Source organism: Bubalus kerabau, chromosome 17, assembly GCF_029407905.1.
Source record: "Bubalus kerabau isolate K-KA32 ecotype Philippines breed swamp buffalo chromosome 17, PCC_UOA_SB_1v2, whole genome shotgun sequence".
In the NCBI taxonomy this organism is placed as follows: Eukaryota; Metazoa; Chordata; class Mammalia; order Artiodactyla; family Bovidae; genus Bubalus; species Bubalus kerabau.
The window spans coordinates 43218599-43243319 of NC_073640.1; the positions used below are offsets into that span (position 1 = coordinate 43218599).

Below are 24721 nucleotides of genomic sequence, written 5' to 3' on the forward strand. Positions count from 1 at the left end.
TATGTGCCATTAAGGGTGAGCAGTAAGTGGGGGAGGCCCAGGACAAGGAAGAGATGGTATGATTGCTGCTCAGGGCCGGGGGCAGGCATGGTTGCGAGGAGAGGGAGATATCACAGCAGGACTCAGCCTACTCCTAAGCAGGTTTCCAGCAGAAAATTATTTACTATTCAAAACAGGTGTGTGTGGGGGGCTGTGTTGGTGCTGAAAATCTGACATAGTCAAAGCTGAGACACTGGTTGAGGTTACAGACTGTAAACAAACTATGAAATTTTAATTGTTTAAATGGCAGTCCTAAACAGTACTATGAAGAAAAGATACAAGGTGCAGTGAGAGCATGTGTCAGGAGACAAGACCTTATTTGTGCATGAGGTAATAAATGACTTCCTTGAGCAAACACATCAAGTTGGGACTTGAAAAACAGCAGTCTGGTGATAAGAGATGGAGAGAGAATTGTAAGGAACAGCACATGCAAAGCGCCTGAGTCAGGAAAGAGCTTGGTCAACATAAAAAAAGCTGGACGTCCACCTTAGACAGAGATTATGCCAAGAATGACAATGAAATCCATCTGGAGAAGTGGGCAGGGGCCAGATGTGTGTGGCATGACTGGGACGTGTGTTGTGAACTTTGGGTTTTGCTCCGGGTGACCATTGGAGGGCTTTGGGGAAGGGAGTGACATGGGCAGATGTATTCATTGAAACAGGCCGCTGAGTGGAATATGTATCCAGACCTACTGTGTGCCAGGCCCTGGGTTGGGTCCTAGAGATGCAACAGTGAGTAGTCCCTCCCTATGAACCTCACAGTCAACAGGGAGGACCAAGCCTTAAGGAAGATCCCACAGGTATGATCTGTGCTGTCATACGAAAGGTCTGGGTATGGCAGTGTCTACCTAGGTCGTGAGGGAACCAACTGGGATTCCTTTTATTAAGAGAGGCTTGAAGGAGAGTGTTCAGAATCATTTGTTCTAGTAGTGTGTTCTGTAAGATTGTTCATATTAAATAAATACCTGTTGAACACCCACCATGCATAAGGTGCTCTGCCAGGAGTGAATAAGAGAGCTTATTGGCTATATGCTCTATGGGATGTATTAACACGATTCAATTCAAGTCAACAAATAATGTGTCAGCACTTAGAGACAAGCGAAAACTCTAACATTTCACAGACTGGTGGAGAATGAAGAAGAAGTAGGATTGCGGTTTCAGTTACAGGATGCTAAACTGACTTTGTATCAAGAGATACCTGAAATAACAGGCAAGTGTGGCCTTGGAGTACAAAATGAAGCAGGGAAAAGGCTAACAGAGTTTTGCCAAGAGAATGCCCTGTTCATAGCAAACACCCTCTTCGAACAACACAAGAGATGATTCTACATGTGGACATCACCAGATGGTCAATACCGAAATCAGATTGATTATATTCTTTGCAGCCGGAGATGGAAAAGCTCTATACAGTCAGCAAAAACAAGACTGGGAGCTGACTGTGGCTCAGACCATGAACTCCTTATTGCTAAATTCAGACTTAAACTGAAGAAAGTAGGGGAAACTACTAGACCATTCAGATATGACCTAGATCAAATCCCTAATGATTATATGGTGGAAGTGACAAATAGATTAAAGGGATTAGATCTGACAGACAGAGTGCCTGAAGAACTGTGGGCGGAGGTTCATGACATTGTAGAGGAGACTGTGATTAAAACTATCCCCAAGAAAAACAAATGCAAAAAGGCAAAATGGTTGCCTGAGGAGGCCTTACAAATAGCTGAGAAAAGAAGCAAAAGGCAAAGGAGAAAAGGAAATATACACCCATTTGAATGCAAAGTTCCAAAGAATAGCAATGAGAGATAAGAAAGCCTCCCTAAATGATCAATGCAAAGAAATAGAGGAAAATGAAAGATTAGGAAAGACTAGAGATCTCTTCAAGAAAATTAGAGATAACAAGCAAGGGAACATTTCATGCAAAGATGGGCACAATAAAGGACAGAAATGCTACGGACCTAACAGAAGCAGAAGATATTAAGAAGAGGTGGAAAGAATACACAGAACCATACAAAAAAGATCTTTACGACCCAGATAACCACGATGGTATGATCACTCACCTAGAGCCAGACATCCTGGAGTTCAAAGTCAAGTGGGCCTTAGGAAGCATCACTGTGAACAAAGCTAGTGGAGGTGGTAAAATTCCAGCTGAGCTATTTCAAATTCTAAAAGATGATGCTGTGAAAGTGTTGCACTCAAAATGCCAGCCAATTTGGAAAACTCAGCAGTGGCCACAGGACTGGAAAAGGTCCGTTTTCATTCCAATCCCAAAGAAAGGTAATGCCAAGGAATGTTCAAACTACTGTGCCGGGATCCAGCCCCGGCTGATTCCGGGTATTCGAAGGAGAGACGGCGTAGGCGAGGATCAGGAAACAACTTCTTAATTAAACTTTAATTAAGGATATAAAGAGTAATAGAATGAGGATAGCACAGTAGGAAAATTCAGTGGAGAAAAGAGGCTAAGTAGCTTGGTTTACGCGAGAGACCAATAAAACTTCAAGACAAGAAGTTTGCACCACTTACGTAGGCCGCAGGCGTCCTTCCGTTCTCCCGAAGGAGAGGAGACACTGAGGCCTCCCAGGTCAGATCTTAGAAGCCCAGGCATAATTAGCAAGCATGGCGGGTTCCGCGCTCCAGATGGAGACTCAGCCAGAATTTGAGAGAGAGAGTGACATGGGGAGACCAAGTTTCGGTGAACAAGGCCTGCACTTTATTTTCCAAAGTAGTTTTTATACCTTAAGTTATGCATAGAGGATAATGGGGGAAGGGGTGGAGTCATGCAAGGACAGCAGTTCCTGGTTCTAATCGAAGCCAGGCTTTCAAACTTATCATATGCAAAAGTTCAGGTGATTGACATCATCTTCTGGCCAGGAGGCCTGTTAACATTTTAAGAAACTTATTTTTCTCTAAAGGTGATTATTCCAAAGTCAGGCACCAGCCTCCAAAAAAGCACTGGACAAAGCTGCATTCCTATAGGGCAAAGGTGAGGTGGGCTCAATCAAGAAAAGAATTAACTCAAGGGTCCAAGGTTACAAACATTGAGGCTACTACTTACATTTCTATACACCCATTATATCAATCAATACACTGCCAAGGACACAGTAGGTAAGGGGTATGGAGACTTAGCAGCAAACATTGGCCCAATAAGTGAAAAACCCTTCACCAATACAATTTCTAATCAATCTTTTAACTACTCAAAGGAATCTGCATTTAGACAGTTTAGAACATCTCCTGCCTCTCACAGTTGGGAGGCTCTGAACAATCACATGTGGCCGGAAAAACCTATTCAGGCAGGCTAGAGGATTTCCAAAGGAGTTTGTAGGTTGAAACACTGTCACACCCAAGAATTATTAACTGGAGCTGTAAGCTAACTCTTTTTTCAGAGAGGAGTAGTGGGGGGCAGCCCCCCATAAAGTCAGAGGTGTAGGTGAAAGCACAAAGCAGGTTTTGGGGGTAGATGCTCGAGAATTTCCAGGGGGACTCCTGAGGCTCGATCCCGCCTTTGCGTGTGCCGAGCCTCCTTCCTCATGACCTTTGCCATGGGCGGAGCTCCTGCTCCCGGCAGTGATAGAATTCCAGTTGAGCTATTCCAGATCCTGAAAGATGATGCTGTGGAAAGTGCTGCACTCAATATGCAATATGCAGTATGCACTCAGTATGCAATATGCTGGCTCCCGGCACTACTGCACAATTGAACTTATCTTACATGCTAACAAAGTAATGCTCAAAATTCTCCAAGCTAGGCTTCAACAGTATGTGAACCTAGAACTGCCAGATGTTCAGGCTGAATTTAGAAAAGGCAGAGGAACCAGAGATTAAATTGCCAACATCTGTTGGATCATAGAAAAAGTAAGAGAGTTCCAGAAAAACATCTACTTCTGCTTTATTGACTACGCCAAAGCCTTTGACTGTGTGGATCACAACAAATTGTGGAAAATTCTTCAAGAGGTGGGAATACCAGAACACTTTCCTTGCCTCCTGAGAAATCCTTTTGCAGATCAAGAAGCAACAGTTAGAACTTGACATGGTACAACAGACTGGTTCCAAATCGGGAAAGGAGTACATCAAGGCTATGTATTGTCACGCTGCTTATTTAACTTTTATGCAGAGTAGATCATGTGAAATGCCAGGCTGAATGAAGCACAAGCTGGAATCAAGATTGCCCAAAAAAATATCAATAACCTCAGATATGCAGATGACATCACCCTTATGACAGAAAGCAAAGAGGAACTAAAGAGCCTCTTGTTTAAAGTGAAAGAGGAGAATGAAAAAATTGACTTAAAACTCAACATTCAGAAAACTAAGATCATGGCATCCGGTCCCATCACTTCATGGCAGATAGATGGGGAAGCAATGGAAGCAGTGAACGACTTTATTTTCTTGGGCTTCAAAATCACTGCAGATGGTGACTGCAGCCATGAACTTAAAAGACGCTTGCTCCTTGGAAGGACAGCTATGACCAACCTAGAGAGTGTATTAAAAAGCAGGAACATTACTTTGCTGACAAAGGTCCATCTGGTCAAAGCTATGGTTTTTTCCAGTAGTCATGTATGAATGTTAGAGTTAGACCATAAAGAAAGCTGAGCGCTGAAGAATTGATGCTTTTGAACTGTGGTGTTGGAGAAGACTCTGGAGAGTCCCTTGGACTAAAGGGTGGTCAAACCAGTCAATCCTAAAAGAAATCAGTCCTGAATATTAATTGGAAGGACTGATGCTGAAGTTTCAATACTTTGGACACCTGATGTGAAGAACTGTCTCATTGGAAAAGACCCTGATGCTGGGAAAGATTGAAGGCAGGAGGAGAGGTTGATGACAGAGGATGAGATGGTTTGATGGCATCACAGACTCAATGGACTTGAGTTTGGGCAAGGAACAGGAGATAGTGATGGACAGGAAAGCCTGGCGTGCTACAGTCCTTGGGGTCGCAAAAAGTGGGTCCATGGTGTCGCAAAGAGTCAAACACGACTGAGAGACTGAGCTGAACTAAAACTGACTTTACAGTCTCCCTGAGACACAAAGAAAACACTACAAGAATTGCTGCTGCAGCTATCAAGTTTTCATTGCTGTTTTAAATTCTTCCTTTTTTAAAGTAATCAGGAAGGATATTTACTGGTGACAGCTGCACGAAATTCGGTGGCATCATATTTTCCCTAAATGTAGCCACTCAGAGAAAATTCAGTGAAGATTTATTGAATAGTTATTCTGTGCAAGACATTGCAGTGTATGCAGCTTAGTTTCTTATTAGATTATTTTTCCCAAAGCTCATACACATGTGTGGATAGTGTTCCTTTTCTTTTCCTTATTTTCTTAAGCCATATTCCTGTTTAAATGTCTTTTGTTTGGATTTATCACTGGAATAAAACAGCAAATATTTTGAATGTGACAGTAACTTGTTGAACTAAGAAATGAATTGAGTCATAAGGCCCTGTTTGTTTTTGCTTTTCTCTACTTCCTGCCAAATGTCACAAGTTTGCAATCTGCCCCACTATGGTATTTTTCATTGTTCATTTCCTGCTCACATTGAATCCATATCAGGGGCAATGAAGAAATGTGACTTCATTACTCAGGATGTGCAGGAGACCCGTTAGGTCTTGGTATTCAGGTTTAATTGCATAATACCCAGTTATCCATTCTTGTCTCCTTGTTTTCAGCTCAAGGCAGTGTATCTGATTTAGCACATTAGACTTTAATGATACCAAGCCTGCCTATGAGAAGAATTTTTCTATAATCGTTTCCTCAGTTTTGATCTACTGTGGAACTGTTGTACCATTCATAAGCCACAGAGATGAAACCACATCTCTGTGGGATTGAAAAGGTCATTTGAAACTAGCAGTCAGTTTGCTTCATGAAGTCCAGCAGCAAATCCTGTCTGCTGATATTTGGCGAGACAAACAAGCCAGAAGGGGTCATTTTAAAATAGAGCAGGTTCTCTGTGCATCGACTCTTTCTCATCATTGTCCTCTAAATGGCCTCTTGCCAAAACAACCGAGTGTGGCTTTTTCTCTTCAAAGTTACCTGCAGTGACACAGCAGGCTGGGAGGAAGGTTGAAGGTGCTGCTCCATCCCTCCCCAACTTGTAATATGCAGTCTGCGAGTGCACAGTGAACCCAGGACCCATGTCACCATGTTAGAGGGAGAGGAACAGTGGCAGCTTCTCTTGGGAGGTTTGAACACTGAAGGAACTTCGGGCATCCACAAAGGGCTAGTGGGGTGCAACTGAGGCAGAAGGCTCAAGCCAACTTTATGGACTGAACATTGTGTCCCCCCAAAATTCATATGTTGATGCCCTAATTCCTTATATAGTGTTGTAAGTGGGCTTTGAGAGTATAAGATCATGGAGGTGGAGCCCTCATGAATGGAATTAGTGCTCTTATAAGAAGGGACAAGGGAGATGATCTGTCTCTCAGCCATGTGAGGACACAGTGAGAAGACGGCTGTCTATACACCAAGAAATAGGCTCACTCCAGACCCTGGATGTGCTGACACCTTGATCTTGGCCTGGCTAGCCTCCAGAACTATTAGACATCAATGGCTGCCGATTTAAACCACCCAGTCTGTGATACTCATTACAGCAGCCTGAACTGACTAAGGCATCATGGACACTTGTCACCCTAGCTCCCTCAGAAAGCCCAGTAGAGGAAAGACTATGCTGGGCAAAAGAGCAGAAACAGAAAAACATGGAATCAGGAGGATTTACCTTAAATTCGAACAAGGAGAAAAAGCAAATCAAAACATTGAGGCCTGGGAAAAATAAGCTAGAGTTGTTGGAAGAGACAGGGAGTGAGAGGGAGCTTGTCGTTGGAGGCCAGAGACTAAGGTTTCCGGTCCCCTCCTACTGATATTAAAGGACCCCCTTTTCAAGATACACAAGTAATAATGTGGATCCCAGAGTCAGAAGGAGAAAACTTCAGTCTGAACAGAAACTTCCAGTTCAAGATCCATTTCTGATGCTTTCTCCAGTTGAAAAATGAAATTTGATCTAACAGAGTGAAAGTGAAGTTGCTCAATCATGTCCGACTCTTCACGACCCCATGGACTGCAGCCTACCAGGCTCCTCTGTCCATGGGATTTTCTAGGCAAGAGTACTGGAGTGGGGTGCTATCACCTTCTCCGAACAGAGTGAAAGGTGCTTCTAAATCACCTCTCCCAGGGTTATCAGGAAAATTTATAGAAAACAGTTATGAGCATTTCTGATATAGCAAGGTGAGTATATTTGCAAATTGGGTGTTTTAAGCATGAAAAAAATATTGTGTAAGAAAAAAAGGTTTTATTCATTATAGTGGTGCATGGATTCTTCCTTAAGATACCACTAACTTTTTAAACTTTTGTTTTATGATGCTGTGGAAGCTTCAGTAGTAGTGGTTCTATTCAGAGGCATGGCTTATATAGGGTTTTTTTTAAACCAGGTAACAAGGAAGTAAGACAATCTAATCTGTATTTTCTGGCTTAACATAGGATCATTTCTAGTGAGATAGATAGATACATACATACATAGACAATTCTATACCTGTATTTTCATCTATATCAATCCCTTGTTAATGTATGGTACACCATGGAGACATGAATCTATGTAATATATAGATACATATTACCTATATTTAGATAGATGGGTGGATAGATGGAGATAATATAAATCCATACATCCATAGATATAAACAGAGAGAAGGCTAAATCAGCTGTTAACAATGAATATCAGACCTTTGTTGCTAAAGGCTTACTGTGGTTTGTTTCCTCTTTTTTTTTTGCAGAAACCTAACACTATCCTCGAACCTGAATACCAGCCCTTGGCCATAAAGAACATTTCCACGCTGCCTGTGAACGTGGTGCTCTCAACAGGTGGACCCTTCTTTATCTGCGAGACTGATAAATCCCTGCTGCCCTCAACTCCTGAGGTAACTAGACAGAGGATGTCCTAACTCCCAGCGGGGAGCCATGTGTGTGATAAAGGAAGAGAATAGTATCAGGGCACTGCCAAATGTCAGTCCAGAAAAAAGTGTAAAGAATCTTGGAAACAGAGAGGAAAAATCTAAAATAAGTCAAATTTCGGTATCAGTTGGTAGTAAAGCTATTATTAATGGTGTAAGAACTTCTCCCTGACTATTTTGATCCTTCCTTTCCTGCCTGTGATGATGAAGCTGATCTTTAGAAAACAGTGACTTCCCAGCAACGAGAGGAAAGATCTTAATGTCCCTCAAATTTGACCAAAATTCAAAGCCCAGGCCCTAAACCAGCCAGCACATCTCCAGATACTGAGAAATGGGAACCAGGCCACAGGAGGAGGCTGTGAGCTCCCCTGGCCGCCGTCTGGGGATGTGGTGTTCCCTGAACAGTCCCACGAGATCATCCATCCTTGGCTGGACGTGCAGACACCAGAGGGAATGACTGGGCCCCGCAGCAGGTGGTGCTGCAGAGGGAAGAGGATTGAAGGAGAGAGCAGCCCCACACTCCATGGTGTTCAGTCTCTCAGGGGGACAGCTAATGGAGAAATGAGATGGAGGAGGCAGGAAGGGCAGGCAGGGTAGAGGGAGCCTGTGACTGAAGGATGTTTGCTGTGGAACATGAGTGGAGATGACTGAGACATGGAGACATGCTCGGGGAGACAAGTGTTTGTGGGAGGTGGGGGATGAGCCACTGGATGGGAGGGTATTGCAGACAGACTGCACCGCCGCCCTCCCCTGCCCTTCCTTCCTCACTGACTCTTTAGGGTCTCATTCAAGCATGACTGCTGGGAGGGGGGAAACAGCTGAGGTCTTTGAACAGAAAAATAAAAGGAGAAGATGATTATAAGCAAGAGGCAGATGAAAACCTCCTGCGAGGGAACCTGTGCAAAGAAGAAAAACACAAAGTACAAACAGGGAGTTTTCTACAGTCTCAGAGAAATGACAGACGATATAACCTGTCTTTAAAAAGAGCTCAAGGACAAGATACAAGGGTTCAAAGAGGAGACGAAGAGTGGACTGAAGAGCAGAGGAAAACAAATGGATGAGAAAATGAAAATCCAGGCACGAGCAGTTTTCTCCGTCTTAGGTCAGACCCCATCTTGTCCCTCCTGAAATCTTAATAAGATAAAAGTAGAAATGTTCAAAAGGAAAGCCACCCAGAATGATAAAATGAAAGAAGAGGGTCGGTGTAACCAATTCATGAGAGATTTAAATTCTATAAGATAGAATGAGGAGGGGAGTGGGTAGACAAAAAGGCAAAGATGTAAAGCATAGGAAATTCTCCAGTGAGGCAAGGCAGTGTGAGTCCTTCCGCCCAGGTAGCCTGGCCTGAGAGGCACCAGCTGTGAACACAAGGGACCCTGTGTGCACCAGCCAGCTGTCCTGACCAACTCCACTCAGAAGACATGGGCAGCGGGCTTTCATCCCAAGACGTAAAGATAAATGCTCTTCCGCAGAGAAACTCATCAAAATGTTCCGGGAATTTAATGTGCCCTGTGTCAGTGTCAATACGTCAGAATAATCCCTGGTATCTGAGTTGTGTGCAATGCCTGATCATCCCCTCTCTGACCAAAAAAGCTCTTCCATAGACCCATCCTGCTACTGGAATTGAGAAATGGTGGCCTTGGGACTGTTGGAACACCAGAGTGGGTCAGGAACAACTGTTTCTTGTAATAAATCATGTAGTACAGTTCGACCTTTTATATTACTTGCACATGTAACTTTAATAAAAGCAATACATATAATTTTAGAAATAACTTCTACAAATCAACAGGAAAAGTACCAACAACCCAGTGGAAAAACAGGAAAAAGAAATGAACAGAGTTCACAAACAGAAAACAGCTCTTAAATATACGAAAGTATGTCCCACTTCACTCATGTTAGAAGAAATGCAAGTTAAAATGACTATGAAACACATTTTTTCCTATCAGACTGGTAAAGAGCAAAAATTGGATCATACTCTATGTTAGGGGGCATGTAGAAACAGGCACCGTGTTGGGGAAGTATACAGTGGAAGACAGTAGAGCTCTCGCTATCAACATTTTAAATGCCCATACCCTCTGACCTCGTCATTCTACTCCTAGGAATTTATCCTATAGACATAGACACAATATACAAGATAATATATATACAAGGATATTCATTGCAACATTGATTATAAGAACAAAAGACTGGGAGTCAATATCTGTCCATAGGAAATTGCTTAGAAAATGATGGCAGAATTTTATGCTGGAATAAAATGCAGCTATTGAAAAACAGTGAGGCAGCTCAGTATGCACCGATGAGTGATCCCCCAGTGGGAAAAGCAATGTGCAGAACAGGAGTGCATAGTATGCTATCATATATGTAAAAAATAAGGGAATACATGTTATTTTATATTCATGTAATCTCTTTATGTTCATACAGGGACAGATAAGACACTCGTGTAATCATAATCGCCTCAGGGGAGGGAAAGAGTTCACTTGAGTTACAGGAGGGGAGATGGGCTTAACATGGTTTTCATTGTCCTGTCTGTTCAAAAATAAAAACGAAATATTGTTTTAAGATTAAAAAAAAAAATAAGGCCACACCCTGTCCTGGAACAAAATGATGTAGAATATTCAACAGGTAGATATATCTTAGTGAAGTTACCAGTCTTACAATTGACCAAAGAATTCAATGGCTTCTAAAGAGAGGAGATCCACCAAGGAAAGATTTTAGACTTACCTTAGACTTCTCCACACTTTCTTATCAATTCTGTTGATCATAAAAGGATGATAGTCAGTTCAGTTGAGTCACTCAGTCATGTCTGACTCTTTGCAAGCCCATGGACTGCAGCATGCCAGACCTCCCTGTCCATCGCCAACTCCTGGAGCTTACTCAAACTCATGTCTGTTGAGTTGATGATGCCATCCAACCATCTCATCCTCTGTCGTCCCCTTCTCCTTTCACCTTCAATCTTTCCCAGCATCAGGGTCTTTTCCTATGAGTCAGTTCTTTGCATCAGGTAGCCAAAGTATTGGAGTTTCAGCATCAGTCCTTCTAATGAACATTCAGGAGTGATTTTTAGGATTAACTGGTTTGATCTCCTTGCCATCCAAGGGGCTCTCAAGAGTCTTCTCCAACACCACAGTTCAAAAGCATCAATTCTTCGGGGCTCAGCTTTCTTTATAGTCCAACTCTCACATCCATACAAGACTACTGGAAAAACCATAGCTTTGAGTAGACGGACCTTTGTCAGCAAAGTAATGTCCCTGCTTTTTAACATGCTGTCTAGATTGGTCATAGCTTTTCTTCCAGGAGCAAGCATCTTTTAATTTCATGGCTGCAGTCACCATCTGCAGTATTTTGGAGCCCAAGAAAATAAAGTCTGTCACTGTTTCCATTGTTTCCCCATCTATTTGCCATGAAGTGATGGGACCAGATGCCATGATCTTAGTTTTCTGAATGTTGAGCTTTAGCCAACTTTTTCCACCCTCCTCTTTCACTTTGATCAAGAGGCTCTTTAGTTCTTCTTCACTTTCTGCCATAAGGGTGGTGTCATCTGCATATCTGAGGTTATTGATATTTCTCCTGGAAATCTTGATTCCAGCTTGTGCTTCATCCAGCCTGGCATTTTGTATGATGTATTCTGCATAAAAGTTAAATAAGCAGGGTGACAATATACAGCCTTGATGTACTTCTTTCCCGATTTGGAACCAGTCTGTTGTTCCATGTCAAGTTCTAACTGTTGCTTCTTAACCTGTGTACAGATTTCTCAGGAGGCAGATAAAGTGATCTGATATTCCAGTCTCTTGAAGAATTTTCCACAATTTGTTGTGATCCACACAGTCAAAGGCTTTGGCATAGTCAATAAAGCAGAAGTAGATGTTTTTCTGGAACTCTCTTACTTTTTCTATGATCCAGTGGATGTTGGCAATTAGATCTGTGGTTCCTCTGCCTTTTCTAAATCCAGCTTGAACATCTGAAATTTAATGGTTCACTTACTGCTGAAGCCTGGCTTGGAGAATTTTGAGCATTACTTTGCTAGTGTGTGAGATGAGTGCAATTGTGCAATAGTTTGAGCATTCTTTGGCATTGTCTTTCTTTGGGATTGGAATGAAAACTGACACTTTCCCATCCTGTGGCTACTGACGAGTTTCCAAACTTGCTGGCATATGGAGTCCAGCACTTTCACAGCATCATCTTTTAGGATTTGAAATCGCTCAACTGGAATTCCATCACCTCCACTAGCTTTGTTCATAGTGATGCTTTCTAAGGCCAACTTGACTTCACACTCTAGGATGTCTGGCTCTAGGTGAGTGATCACACCATCATAGTTATCTGAGTCATAAAGATCTTTTTTATATAGTTCTTCTGTGTATTCTTGCCACCTCTTAATATCTTCTGCTTCTGTTAGGTCCATAGCATTTCTGTGCTTTATTGAACCCATCTTTGCATGAAGAGGGCTTCCCTTGTGGCTCAGCTGGTAAAGAATCTGCCTGCAATGTAGGAGACTTGGGTTTGATCCCTGGGTTGGGAAGATCCCCTGAAGAAGGGAAAGGCAGCCCACTCCAGTATTCTGGCCTGGAGAATTTCATGGACTGTATAGTCCCTGGGGTCACATAGGTCTCCAGTAGCTGGCCGTGATTGTACAGTGGTTAGTACTCGGTGTTGTGGCCACAGCAACCTCGGTTCGAATCTGAGTCACAGCATTGTGGCAACAATGGCACAGCAAGGGGCCTCTCTTTTCAAATTCCTCTGGGGCTTCCCTGGTGGCTCAGATGGTAAAGCGTCTGCCTGCAATGAAGGAGACCTGGGTTCGATCCCTGGGTCAGGAAGATCCCCTAGAGAAGGAAATGGCAACCCACTCCAGTACTCTTGCCTGGAAAATTCCATGGACGGAGGAGCCTGGTAGGCTACAGTCCATGGGATTGCAAAGAGTTGAACATGACTGAGCAGCTTCACTTTCTTTCTCACTGCATGAAATGTTCCCTTGCTTGGTATCTCTAATTTTCTTGAAGAGATCTCTAGTCTTCCCATTCTATTGTTTTCCTCTATTTCTTGCATTGATTGCTGAGGAAAGCTTTCTTATCTCTTTGCTTTTCTTTGTAACTCTGCATTCAAATGGGTATATCTTTCCTTTTCTCCTAACCTTTAACTTTTCTTCTTTCCCCAGCTATTTGTAATGCCTCCTCAGACAACTGTTTTGCCTTTTTGCATTTCTTTTTCTTGGGTATGGTCTTGATTCCTGCCTCCTGTACAATGTCACAAACCTCCGTCCATAGTTCTTCAGGCACTCTGTCTATCAGATCTAATCCCTTGAATCTATTTCTCACTTCCACTGTATAATTGTAAGGGATTTGATTTAGGTCATACCTGAATGGTCTATGGTTTTCCCTACTTTCTTCAATTTAAGTCTGAATTTGGCAATAAGGAGTTTATGATCTGAGCCATAGTCAGCTCCAAGTCTTGTTTTTTGCTAACTGTATTGAGCTTCTCCATTTTTGGCTGCAAAGAATATAATCAGTCTGATTTTGGTATTGACCATCTGGTGATGTCCATGTGTAGAGTCTTCTCTTGTGTTGTTGGAAGAGGGTGTTTGCTATGACCAGTGCATTCTCTTGGCAGAACTCTGTTAGCCTTTTCCCTGCTTCATTCTGTACCCCAAGGGCAAATTTGCCTGTAACTCCAGGTATCTCTTGACTTCCTACTTTTGCTTTCCAGTCCCCTGTAATGAAAAGGACATCTTTTTGGGGTGTTAGCTCTAGGTCTTATAGGTCTTCATAGAACCATTCAACTTCAGCTTCTTCAGCACTATTGGTAGGGGCATAGACTAGGAAAACTGTGATATTAAATGGTTTGCCTTGGAAACGAATGGAGATCATTCTGTTGTTTCTGAGATTGCATCCAAGTACTGCATTTGGGACTCTGTTGACTATGAGGGCTACTCCATTTCTTCTAAGGGATTCTTGCCCACAGTAGTAGATATAATGGTCTTCTGAGTTAAATTCGCCCTTTCCAGTACATTTTAGTTCACTGATTCCTAAAATGTTGATGTTCACTGATATGTAATAACTGGCATTTATATACCCTACACTATGTGCCAGGCACTGCTGTGAACATATCACCAATATATTAACTCATTTAATCCTCTTAGAAAAGAGTTAGGTACTATTACTGCTCCTGTTTTATAGATGGAGAAACTAAAGACTAGGAAAGACAAGCAACTTCGCCCAAGTTCACCGAGTAACTAACTGGCAGAGCCAGAATTTGAACCCAAGCAGTCTGGCTCCAGAGTCCATGATCTTACAATTAATATCTCTTAAATAAGAATTTTTCATAATTTTAAAAGTGAAAACATGATTTTTAAAATAAATTAGTCTAATTCCATTTTTGTAAAATTTTATTTATCCATTCATCATGTCTGGACTAATGTTTTACCAAATATGATCTCTGAGAAATAATATCTGGTGAAATTTTGGGTAAGTTTGTGACTTCTTCTTCGTGCTTTTGTATTTAAACACTAAGCATTGCAATGCCTAGTGCTGCAGGTGCCATGGTCTACAAGAATGGCGTCTAAACTGTGCCAAGCCACCTGTGCCAAGTGGCTGCCAAGGCTCCCAGAGGAGATTAGCCAACTGGGGAGTCATTACCCTCTCTCTGACTCTTCAATCGGGTAATTGGTTTTATCCACTGAAGCCGTCTGATCATGTCAGTGAAGCACACGGTTAAATACCTGAACCTTAAAACTCAGTGGAGAGGAAAGTGCTCTGTAAACAGATTTGTTCTTGTGTTGTATTCTTCCTGACTTCCTCAGGGCACTTTCTACAAAACCAGGAGGTGGCTTTCATGCCGATTAAATGTGGGGATTAAGGGATTCCTAAAAAAGCGAACTCAGGGCCAGGCTTTCTATGGGAAGGTGTTTCTGTGGCCTTGGTATCAAGGAACACATGGGGATTTGAATCAGAGAAGAGAACAAACACAATCTCCCGAACAAACTCTGTACAGCTCTGGAGTGTCATTTTAAGTTGAATAGAAAACAGCGGAAAGTGAATAACACTGTGCGAAGTGTTAGAATTGCAGACGTTAGAAAAGAAATTAAATTACCTAATCTATCCCTTTCTGGGTCACCGTCTACAGAACCCCTCCCCCAGTCCTTTAGAAAGCCTTTTTAAAAATTTTCTTAAGCAAAGAACATTTCCCACTTATCTAGGAAGAGCGTTTTGCAATCTAATTTATTTTCAGTTTTTATATTATTTTCAGAATATTTTATAATAGCTATTCATTGCAGACTTTCCTTTCACAACTCCTCAGTCCTTAGAACCTCACAACGTTTATCAAAATCTCTTCTTTCAAATCATTTTTCTCCAAACTTTTCTTGCTTTCATTTTCAACTATTGAAAAATATGTGTGTGCATAGAGATTGAGATAGAGATGGCTACATATAGATATTGCTATCAGTATGTCAGCTGTTTATGTAAACTGTGGATGCATGGTTATGGATAAAGTGTGTGTGTGTATGTATATATATATTTACATATATGTATGTATGTATGTATGTGTTTCTTGCTAATGTGTGTGTCTGTATGTATGTATATATATGTGTGTGCACATCAGTCAGTTTAGTTCAGTCGTTCAGTTGTGTCTGACTCTTTGCGACCCCATGAATCACAGCACGCCAGGCCTCCCTGTCCATCACCAACTCCCGGAGTCCACCCAAACCCATGTCCATTGAGTCGGTGATGCCATCCAGCCATCTCATCCTCTGTCGTCCCCTTGTCTTCCTGCCCCCAATCCCTCCCAGCATCAAGGTCTTTTCCAATGAGTCAACTCTTCGCATGAGGTGGCCAAAGTATTGGAGTTTCAGCTTCAGCATCAGTCCTTCCAATGAACACCCAGGACTGATCTCCTTTAGGATGGACTGGTTGGATCTCTTTGAAGTCCCAGGGACTCTCAAGAGTCTTCTCCAACACCACAGTTCAAAAGCATCAGTTCTTTGGTGCTCAGCTTTCTTCACAGTCCAACTCTCAAACCCATACATGACCACTGGAAAAACCATAGCCTTGACTAGACGGACCTTTGTTGGCAAAGTAATGTCTCTGCTTTTTAACACGCTATCTAGGTTGGTCATAACTTTCCTTCCAAGGAGTAAGCGTCTTTTAATTTCATGGCTGCAGTCACCATCTGCAATGATTTTGGAGCCCCAAAAAATAAAGTCTGATACTGTTTCCACTGTTTCCCCATCTATTTGCCATGAAGTGATGGGACCAGATGCCATGATCTTAAATTTCTAAATGTTGAGCTTTAAGCCAACGTTTTCACTCTCCTCTTTCACTTTCATCAAGAGGCTCTTTAGTTCTTCTTCACTTTCTGCCATAAGGGTGATGTCATCTGCATATCTTAGGTTATTGATATTTCTCCCGGCAATCTTGATTCCAGCTTGTGCTTCTTCCAGCCCAGCGTTTCTCATGATGTACTCTGCATATAAGTTAAATAAGCAGGGTAACAGTATACAGCCTTGATGTGTAAATAACTTTGCTTGTCCTATATATCAGATTGGAAATGCATAGTGTAGAGGTTGGTAATTCCCCATTATCTTTTTTGTAGCCTGTTAAACTGGAGGTCGGTGAAGTGAAAGACCTGCTGGTCAGATTTGACCCTTCCTACAAAAATGATCTGAACAACTGGGTGGCCGAAGAAGTTTTAGCCATCAAGTATGTGGAGCACCCTCAAGTGGACATCCTGCACCTGCGTGGAGAAGTGAATTACCCCAACCTCACCTTTGAGACCATGGAGCTGGATTTTGGCTGTATCTTGAATGACACTGAGGTGATCCGCTACGTCATGATCACCAACTGCAGCCCCCTGGTTGTGAAGTTTCGCTGGTTCTTCCTGGTGGACGATGAGGAAAATCAGATAAGGTACCAACCAGCAGGGCAATCCTGCAGAGCTCTCCTGTGCTTTCATTTTTTTAAATCTCCTTTGGACTTTGCACTGAGTTTCCTGTATTCTGAGTCCTGGTCTTCCATGAATATTTTCCTTTTTTAACTTCTGTTTATTTATTTCTGGCTTTGCTGGGTTTTCTTTGCTGCATGCGCGCTTTCTCTAGTTGCAACAAGCAGGGGCTACTCTTCAGTGGCGATGCCTGGGTTTCTCACTGTGGTGGCCTCTCTTGTTGCAGAGCACAGGCTCTAGGGTGTGTGGTCCTTCAGTTGTTACAGCTCTTGGGCTCTAGAGCACAGGCTTCAGTAGTTGTGGTTTATGAGCTTAGTTGTTCCACGGCACGTGGAATCTTCCCAAACCAGGACTGAACCAGTGTTGCCTGCATTGGCTGGCAGATTCTTAACTGCTGGACCACCAGGGAAGCCCTCAATAACACTTTCAGTTGGGATAAAGTTCCACAACTAATCACCGACAGAGGAACAAAGAGCCATGGTCCATCCTAGGTTTCACAGGAACAGCAGATAAAATATCCTTGAAAGCCCCAATTGCCACTAGACGAACAAAGTGATATCCCTAAGCCTGCTCTAATTTTGAATCTAGTGGTTGGATCATTAGAGATTTATCACTAAAAATAGTCTTTGTCGAGTTTCCTTAATAAGCATTTCAAACTCAAAGCACAAACCGAGTAGGACAATGCATGAGGCGTGTGCTCCTCTAAACTCTACCTTCTGCATATTTCAGTGGGTTTTGTCCTGGCCCATAAATGTACATTATATGTATAGACATATAGTCATACGTGGGAGTGTATGTGAGAGATGGCAAGCACTGAAAGGGAAAAGCTGTCTTCACAATATTTAGGTTTAAAAGTGTCTCTCCTTTTCACTTAGAAGCTAAATCCAACTTGATTTGAAAAACACTCCTTTATAGAAACGGAAACAGCCTATTTCATTCAGGCCTTAGTAACAGTTTCATCTGGGTCAAAACCCACATTGGTGGCCAGGATGAATGGGCTTCTGCATGTTTCCCTGCTGGATGTTTGGACAGCTCAGTTTTCAACACCTGAATATGAACAGCCATTCTTAACTGAGAATATCTCATGTTGTTTCTTGGCTAGTCGATGCTTCCTATACACAGTCTCATCTTGTGTATGACAGCCATCCTTTCCTTTAGCATGCCTGTTTCCATGGTAACTATGGCTTGCTCTGGATGTCTTCCATAAACATCTGATGATAACCCAGTGTAGCACTGAAGCCGGTTCAGGGCCTGAGTGATGGAGCCTACTCATTTAGGTGCCAACGACTGACTGTTCAGGTTTGGGATGAAATTTTGTAGATGGTGAACGTTTAAAATAATTATGGAAAAATCAGTCAACCTGACCTAATGAGTTTCGACTACCAGATTGTAGAAGTTATTCTGATGAAACACAGCTAAATGAATTTATTCCATCTGGGAGCAGGGGACATGCTTTATTTATTTTTTTGTTTTCGAGAAGCCATTTCCATAATTTAAAATGATGACATTTTGAAAATGTACTTGGCCAGTACTAGAGGTGATACACTTAATTTTTCATTGGCTTAAGCACTCATTTGACCTTTATTTCCCTTTCTTCTTTGTCTTCTAATATCTTGATATTGAGCCTCTTGCTTATATTTCATTTGTTCATTCAGAGAGTCTCTCAGAAACCATTTGATAAGTGACTCTTATACACCAAATACTTAGTGAGGCATCAGAGATACAGAAGTAAGGCATGATCCCTGGACTGAGGCTGTTGGGGGAGCAGGTGTGTAAACCACGGTGGGCACGTGGTGGTGTCAGGCTCTATGAGAAGCCACGGGGATGAGTGCTCACAGGAGTCAGAGAAGACTGCGCTGAGAAGCACAGTTAAATGCTCTAGTCAGAGAAGCCCAGAAACATTCTCAGTTACAGAAATAGCAGGTATAGAAGTTAGGATTCATGGATTCTGTCCCAAGTGACAGGAAACCTGGCTCTATGTAAAAACGAAAAACAGAGTTCATTCACTGGTTGCCACAGCTCAAAATTCCAAGTTCATTTTGGCTTCTGGCCTGGCTTAAAGGAAAGACGCAAAGAATGTCCCTGGTGCCAGTCTCCCTGTCTCAGCTCTGCTCTCCTTCACGTGTTAGCCATGTTCTCAGAGCTGCCAGCACTCCTGGGGCCATGTCTGTGCAATTCTGAGCCACTGGAAAGGAAGATGAGCCTTGGTCCCAGAACTTCCAGGAGATTCACTCTGATGGCACCATCTTAAATCACCTCTCCTGTCCTCTTCCCTCACCAGTCCCGTCGGGAGAGGGTGAAGCACTTGGTTAGCATTGACCTGATTGTGTGCCCCATGCCACGGGCTGCACTGGTGACTGAGAACCGCGTGGGCTGAAAGGGTGGGAGTGGGGCACAGCTCCAGACAAAAGCTGCAGTATGGTGGGAGGAATGCGGGAAAAGCAGATGGCACACACTTGTCAGTGTCCACAGTGGCCATGGCACAGACTTCATCTGTAGGGGGGCAGTCAGGGAGAGGACTCTGGGCAGGTAGACTGGCGGAAGCACGTGAGAGGCCTGGGATTCCATGATAAGGACCTTAGACTCTTTCTTGGAGGCACTGGTGAGATTTGTAATCAGGAGAGTGACAGAGACAGGTTTTCTTGGAAAAAATAACCCTTAGCAGCATTCAGCACAGTTGTCCAACCCTTCCTTCCTGAAACATAATTCCTTTCATGTCTTGAATAGCACCATACTCTCCTGCTTTTCCTCTTGTCCCCTCGACTGACTATTCCGCAGCTCTTGGCCAGCAACAGCTGGAGTTGTGGGGGCACAGGGCTCCCTCCTAGGCCCTCTGCTCCTCCTGGAGTCGCCCCACCCACAGCTTCACTCAGCTCCTGTGGCAGAGGCTTCTGAATATGTATCTCCTCCTAGAACCCTCGGAGTTGCAAGTTTGCCTTCTTGACATCTCCTCTTGGCTGTTTCACAGGTGACTCATGTCCAGTGTACCCCACTCCAAACTCAGGCTCAATCGCCTCCCTGCTTCTCCTCCAGGGCCCCTGTTCCAGTAAATGACCCCACCGTCCTCCTGGGAGGCATCCAGATTTCTTCCTCTTTCTTATCCCATGTGCCCCATCAAATCCATCACCAAATTCTACCTACTCCACCTTCTAAAAACCTCTCATTCCCATTTCCATGGTTGTTACACTAATTGAAGGTACCCTTGCCTCTTCCCTGGACCATTGTGATAGCCTCTGACTGGGTTTTCAGCCTTTAAGGACACCCGTGCTTTTTGAGATTAAGTACAAATACTCACTGTATTCTTCAAGGCTCAACATGTACCACCCCTGCATTCCTCTCCAAGTGTTCCTCACTCTGCTGTCCACTACCACCTTGACATCTTTCTGTTTGCTCACATGCCAGCCTCTTTCCTGCCCCGTGCTGTTATTGCCTCATGCCTTCTCTCTGCTGGAAGCTCTACCTGCTCACTTAGCTAGCCCTGCTGCCTTGTCAAGTCTCAGCTTAAACTTCCTTCCCTGAGAAGCCTTCTCTAAGACCCTTCCCTACTGGAGATCCCCTGTCATAGGCACTGGTAGCCTGTCTCCTCCATGACTCATCACATTTGAACTCTGGCTAAGGTTCAACTCCCCTGCTGGCTCTTAATCCCTGTGAGACTAGGGAGCGCATCTGACCTGTGGCCTCTTTATCCCTGGGCCCAGCACAGTCCATAGCACAGAGTGAGTCTTGAAAGAATATTTTTTAATTAATCAACTTCTCTCCCTGCCCCTGGTATTTGTAGTGAGAGGAGAGTCATTTCATAACTGGTTTAACATTCTTTTCTGTGAGCTTCCTGGCACCTGCCAAATGGAAAGGTTCAAGGCATAAATGTCACCTTGTGTAGAAAAAAATGCCACTTGCTGTCCAGACAGACTCTGTCTGTACAGCCTGTCAGGAAAGCATGAACCACTCATTGACTAAAGGTCACTCTTATCAGATATACCAACACAAACCTTTCATTTCCAATCAGAGTTCCTCTAACCCCCACAACTAATGAAACAAGAGCATACAAGAGGATTTTCCTTTTTATTAGACAGGATATGAGGAGATCTCGACACTGTCAATATTCCTACCTGTCACAGCACACATATATCACACCGAAGGGAGTGTGTGTGTACATGTGTGCAGACATGTGTCTGTGCATTTGGGAGTTTGTGTATATGTGTGAGATTTTGTAGGCAATTCTGACTCCGACATTCAAAGCATCTCTCTTGTTGGAGCATAATTTCTGTTCCAAAAATTTTTCCATCTCATGTAACACATAAAAACAAAGAAGTGAAGTGGGCAAGTGTGTTTGCTGTGCACTCTGTAAGCCTGCCATTGTCTGAAACCCACTCATCTATGTGAGTCCCTGTGCATGACAGGGTTCTAGACTGACTCTGGTAGATGACAGTCCAGTTGCTCACGTGTAGTGAGGAAGCTGGGTGACACATCAGTGCTGGGCACGGCTGCCGGCCTGGCCAGCGCTGTAGGAATGTACCCTTTCTTTGGCCTGACTGCTCAGCTGGATAAGAACATGATGTTTCATGGCATCCGTGTAGAAGGAGAGCAAAGGAACACCCACACTCAAACCAGGCTTTGCTCTGAAGAGACCAAAGAGAGCCAAGCAGATGCTGGCTCAGCTGGCATCTGTGCCCAGACTAAGAGCTGCAGGCTAACGCGATGTTAGAACTTCGAGCATGTGGACCACGTGGTCCCCAAGGACAGCTTTGCCTTTTCATTTCCAAACCAGATTATAAATAAATCAAATACAAGAGCCTAAGGGAGCCCAGCCTGACAGCAAAAGAACATGTATTGTTCTCACACTGATTTTTCTGTGGTGAGCATCATTTATCCAATATTGTGATTGTAAGAGGAGAGTGGAACGGCTGGAAGCGCGATAGAGGGACGCTCATTGCCTGGAGGCTTCTCTCTGTTTCTTCATCACCCCTCACTCTGTCTTGCCTTGGAAGTGGAACTTTTTAAAAGACACGGAGTCAGTGGTAGTTGAGGTCCTGGGCTGTGGAATTGGACATGGCTGGTTATGTCCTCCTAGGTCTGTGCTCCTGTGCCCTGGTTTACTTACCTGTAGAAGGGGGTGATGCAGAAACCGAAAAGAGTTGTTGTGAGCACTATATGTTTATGAAGTGCATGTGTCTCCAAGATGACACTTGAAAGAAAAATCTGCAATTGGTGGCTGTTTTCAGGTCTCAAAAGGTTCCTTCATCTCTGTTCCTTCCCACCAAGGGCTGCTAAGCGAAACCCTCCCCAGGACCCTAAGCGTTAGAACCACAGGATCTTTAGACACCGACATAATGGACTCAGACCCCTTTTCCTTCTAAAGGGTAGAAACTCACTTCCCTGTACCAGGCCACATTCACCAAGGCTGAAGCCGAGCCTTCACAGGCCAAGTGTGGGCAGGATGGCCAGGCCCAGCTTGCCTCCCTGTCCTCCCCACCACTCCTCTCCACAGCCAGGTAAGCCCAGACTCAGGGTCAAGGACAAGCCCTTGCTTTGCCCAAAGGCCCAATCAAGAAAACAAAAATGTTTAGGGGGAAAATAAAACGAGGCTTTATTTTTCTTTCAAAACAAAAATAATTTGATTGAGTCCCTTGGGGCAGGCACTGGGTATCCTTGCACCACAGCCTTCCAGGGCTGCTCAGTACGCTGAGAGCCTAGCCTCTGAGGCAGCCTCCCACTCAGCCACCTGCCCCACCTGACTTGGTGGATGGCTGAGGGTCCCTGAGCCTCGGCTTCCTCATCTGAAACGAGGGCGATTGTAATGGCACCTCCCACATATGGACGTGGTGAGGATTGACTCCACCCCTACTCAGAGCTTAGATCTTCGTCCATCACGTAATAAATGATCAGGAAATGTCAGGTGTTATGGTCATTCCTTTATTGAGGAAATCAGTGGATTGGCACCCCTGTGCAAACACAGGACCTATTTGAGAAGAAGGGTCCCAGAGTTGGCTTGGAGATACCTTCTCCTGAAATCAGTCAAAAGCTACAGAGCCTGAGGGCCACAGGTTATCTCTTGCTGGCCTGAGCATTTATCCCTTTCATAAATAACCCTCTCCCTTCCCCCCAGGCCCTGAACCTCTTGGAATCCTTTAAACTTCTGCAGTCATGGTTTTTTCTTTTCCGCCTTCCAGGAAGTTTGTACAAGAAATTATGGAGCCTGAGGGCTAGAGGACAAGCAGCTCTGTTGAGGGAGCAAGAAGGTCAAAAAAGGGAACAGAAGTGGCCACAGATGGCTTCAGACAAAGTGCCAAGTCAAGCTCATATGCCCCTCCCACCCCCCCTTTTTGCCCTAATTCTCCCCCTGCTTGTATTTGAGCCAGAATGATGATTTTACAGCCCAAAGAATGACTCCAGGGGCACCAGGGACTAACCCTTCACCTGTATGAGCTTCCTTTTGCTGCTGTAGAAGACCACCATAAGCTGATGCCGGCAGGAAGTAGGCAGCACACCTAAAGGATTAGTCTAGATGAGGTTAAGAAAGAGCGTGGAGGCCTGAGGGATAAGGGGTGAGACTTAACCAGAACCTCCGTGGCCTCCCTCACCAGTTCAGGATGTCCTGTGACCTGTTCTTCTGAGTCATGTATGGCTGAGGGTTGAGGGGCAGTTGACCTAAGAATATCCCCTGAGCAGTGGGGCAGAGGTACTGGGGATTAGAACTTCAACATAGTATTTCAAGGGGGACCTTGAATTCAGCTCATAACAGTCTTTAGTTAAAAAAAGTTTAAATCAGCAAATGTATGAGTAAACATTCGAAGAGTAAAAAGGTCATGACATCAGAAGCCCATGAGCCAGGGAAATGGTAACAATATGACTGGAAGGTTCTGCAGGGCCAGTCAGGTCATGCTAAGAAATTTCATTTTTCTTCCAAAATGTGGTGAAAAGCTATGGAAGGGTTTAAATTAAGAGAGTGACATGGGCTACTGTGAACCAGAAACAGCAGTCCTTAGAATAACTGTAACTGCAAGAGGTCATTATCAGCAGGCCCATTAAAGGAGGGACAGACTCATTAAAGACACTTCTATGGGTATACTTAAGAAAGAAGGAAAATTATCTGATATAATGTCTAAGATTCAAGAAAGATTTCTGAACTAAGAAAATGATACATTATGGGTAAAGTTAAACTCCATTAACTACATAAAATGATAATAGTAATGTAAAATCTGGGGGGTAAATATTTCAATATAGGACTGAAATACTGTTCACTATGAAAGAGGACAAATCAAAGATTTTAGGTCTTTGAATTGTTCCAGAAGAGGGAAAAAGTAAAGGGGACAATTACAGTCAATCCAAAGATAAATTTAAAAATTAGGGGAAGGGGTGACATGGAGAAGATACAGAGAAAATTTTTAAAAATTACAAAATAAAATGATAAAATAAATCCAAATGTATCAGTAATTGAAATCAATGTAAATTAAACTAGCTAAGAAAATGGCTGTGCTTCTGGATTTTACTCACAATTATTTTAAAAAGAGATATCTGAAAAATAAGGACATGGTAATGTAAAAGGATGGGAAAGGATAAAACAGGCATATCCTGAGGGGGAGTTCTGACAAACCTATGACACGTCAGTTCAGTTCAGTTCAGTCGCTCAGTCGTGTCCGACTCTTTGCGACCCCATGAATCACAGCACGCCAGGCTTCCCTGTCCATCACCAACTCCCAGAGTTCACTCAGACTCACGTCTGTTGAGTTGGTGATGCCATCCAGCCATCTCATCCTCTGTCGTCCCCTTTTCCTCCTGCCCCCAATCCCTCCCAGCATCAGGGTCTTTTCCAGTGAGTCAACTCTTTGCATGAGG

The 24721-nt window shown here is 43.5% G+C and overlaps 1 protein-coding gene across 1 annotated transcript in view; it reads left to right on the top strand.

Moving 5' to 3' along the window:
- Positions 1-24721, top strand: part of HYDIN (HYDIN axonemal central pair apparatus protein) — a 419919-nt gene that overhangs the window by 262482 nt on the left and 132716 nt on the right. Inside the window, 2 exon segments of the mRNA XM_055554109.1 lie at positions 7778-7921; positions 16538-16851. Of these exon segments, the coding sequence (XP_055410084.1) occupies positions 7778-7921; positions 16538-16851 (458 nt within the window).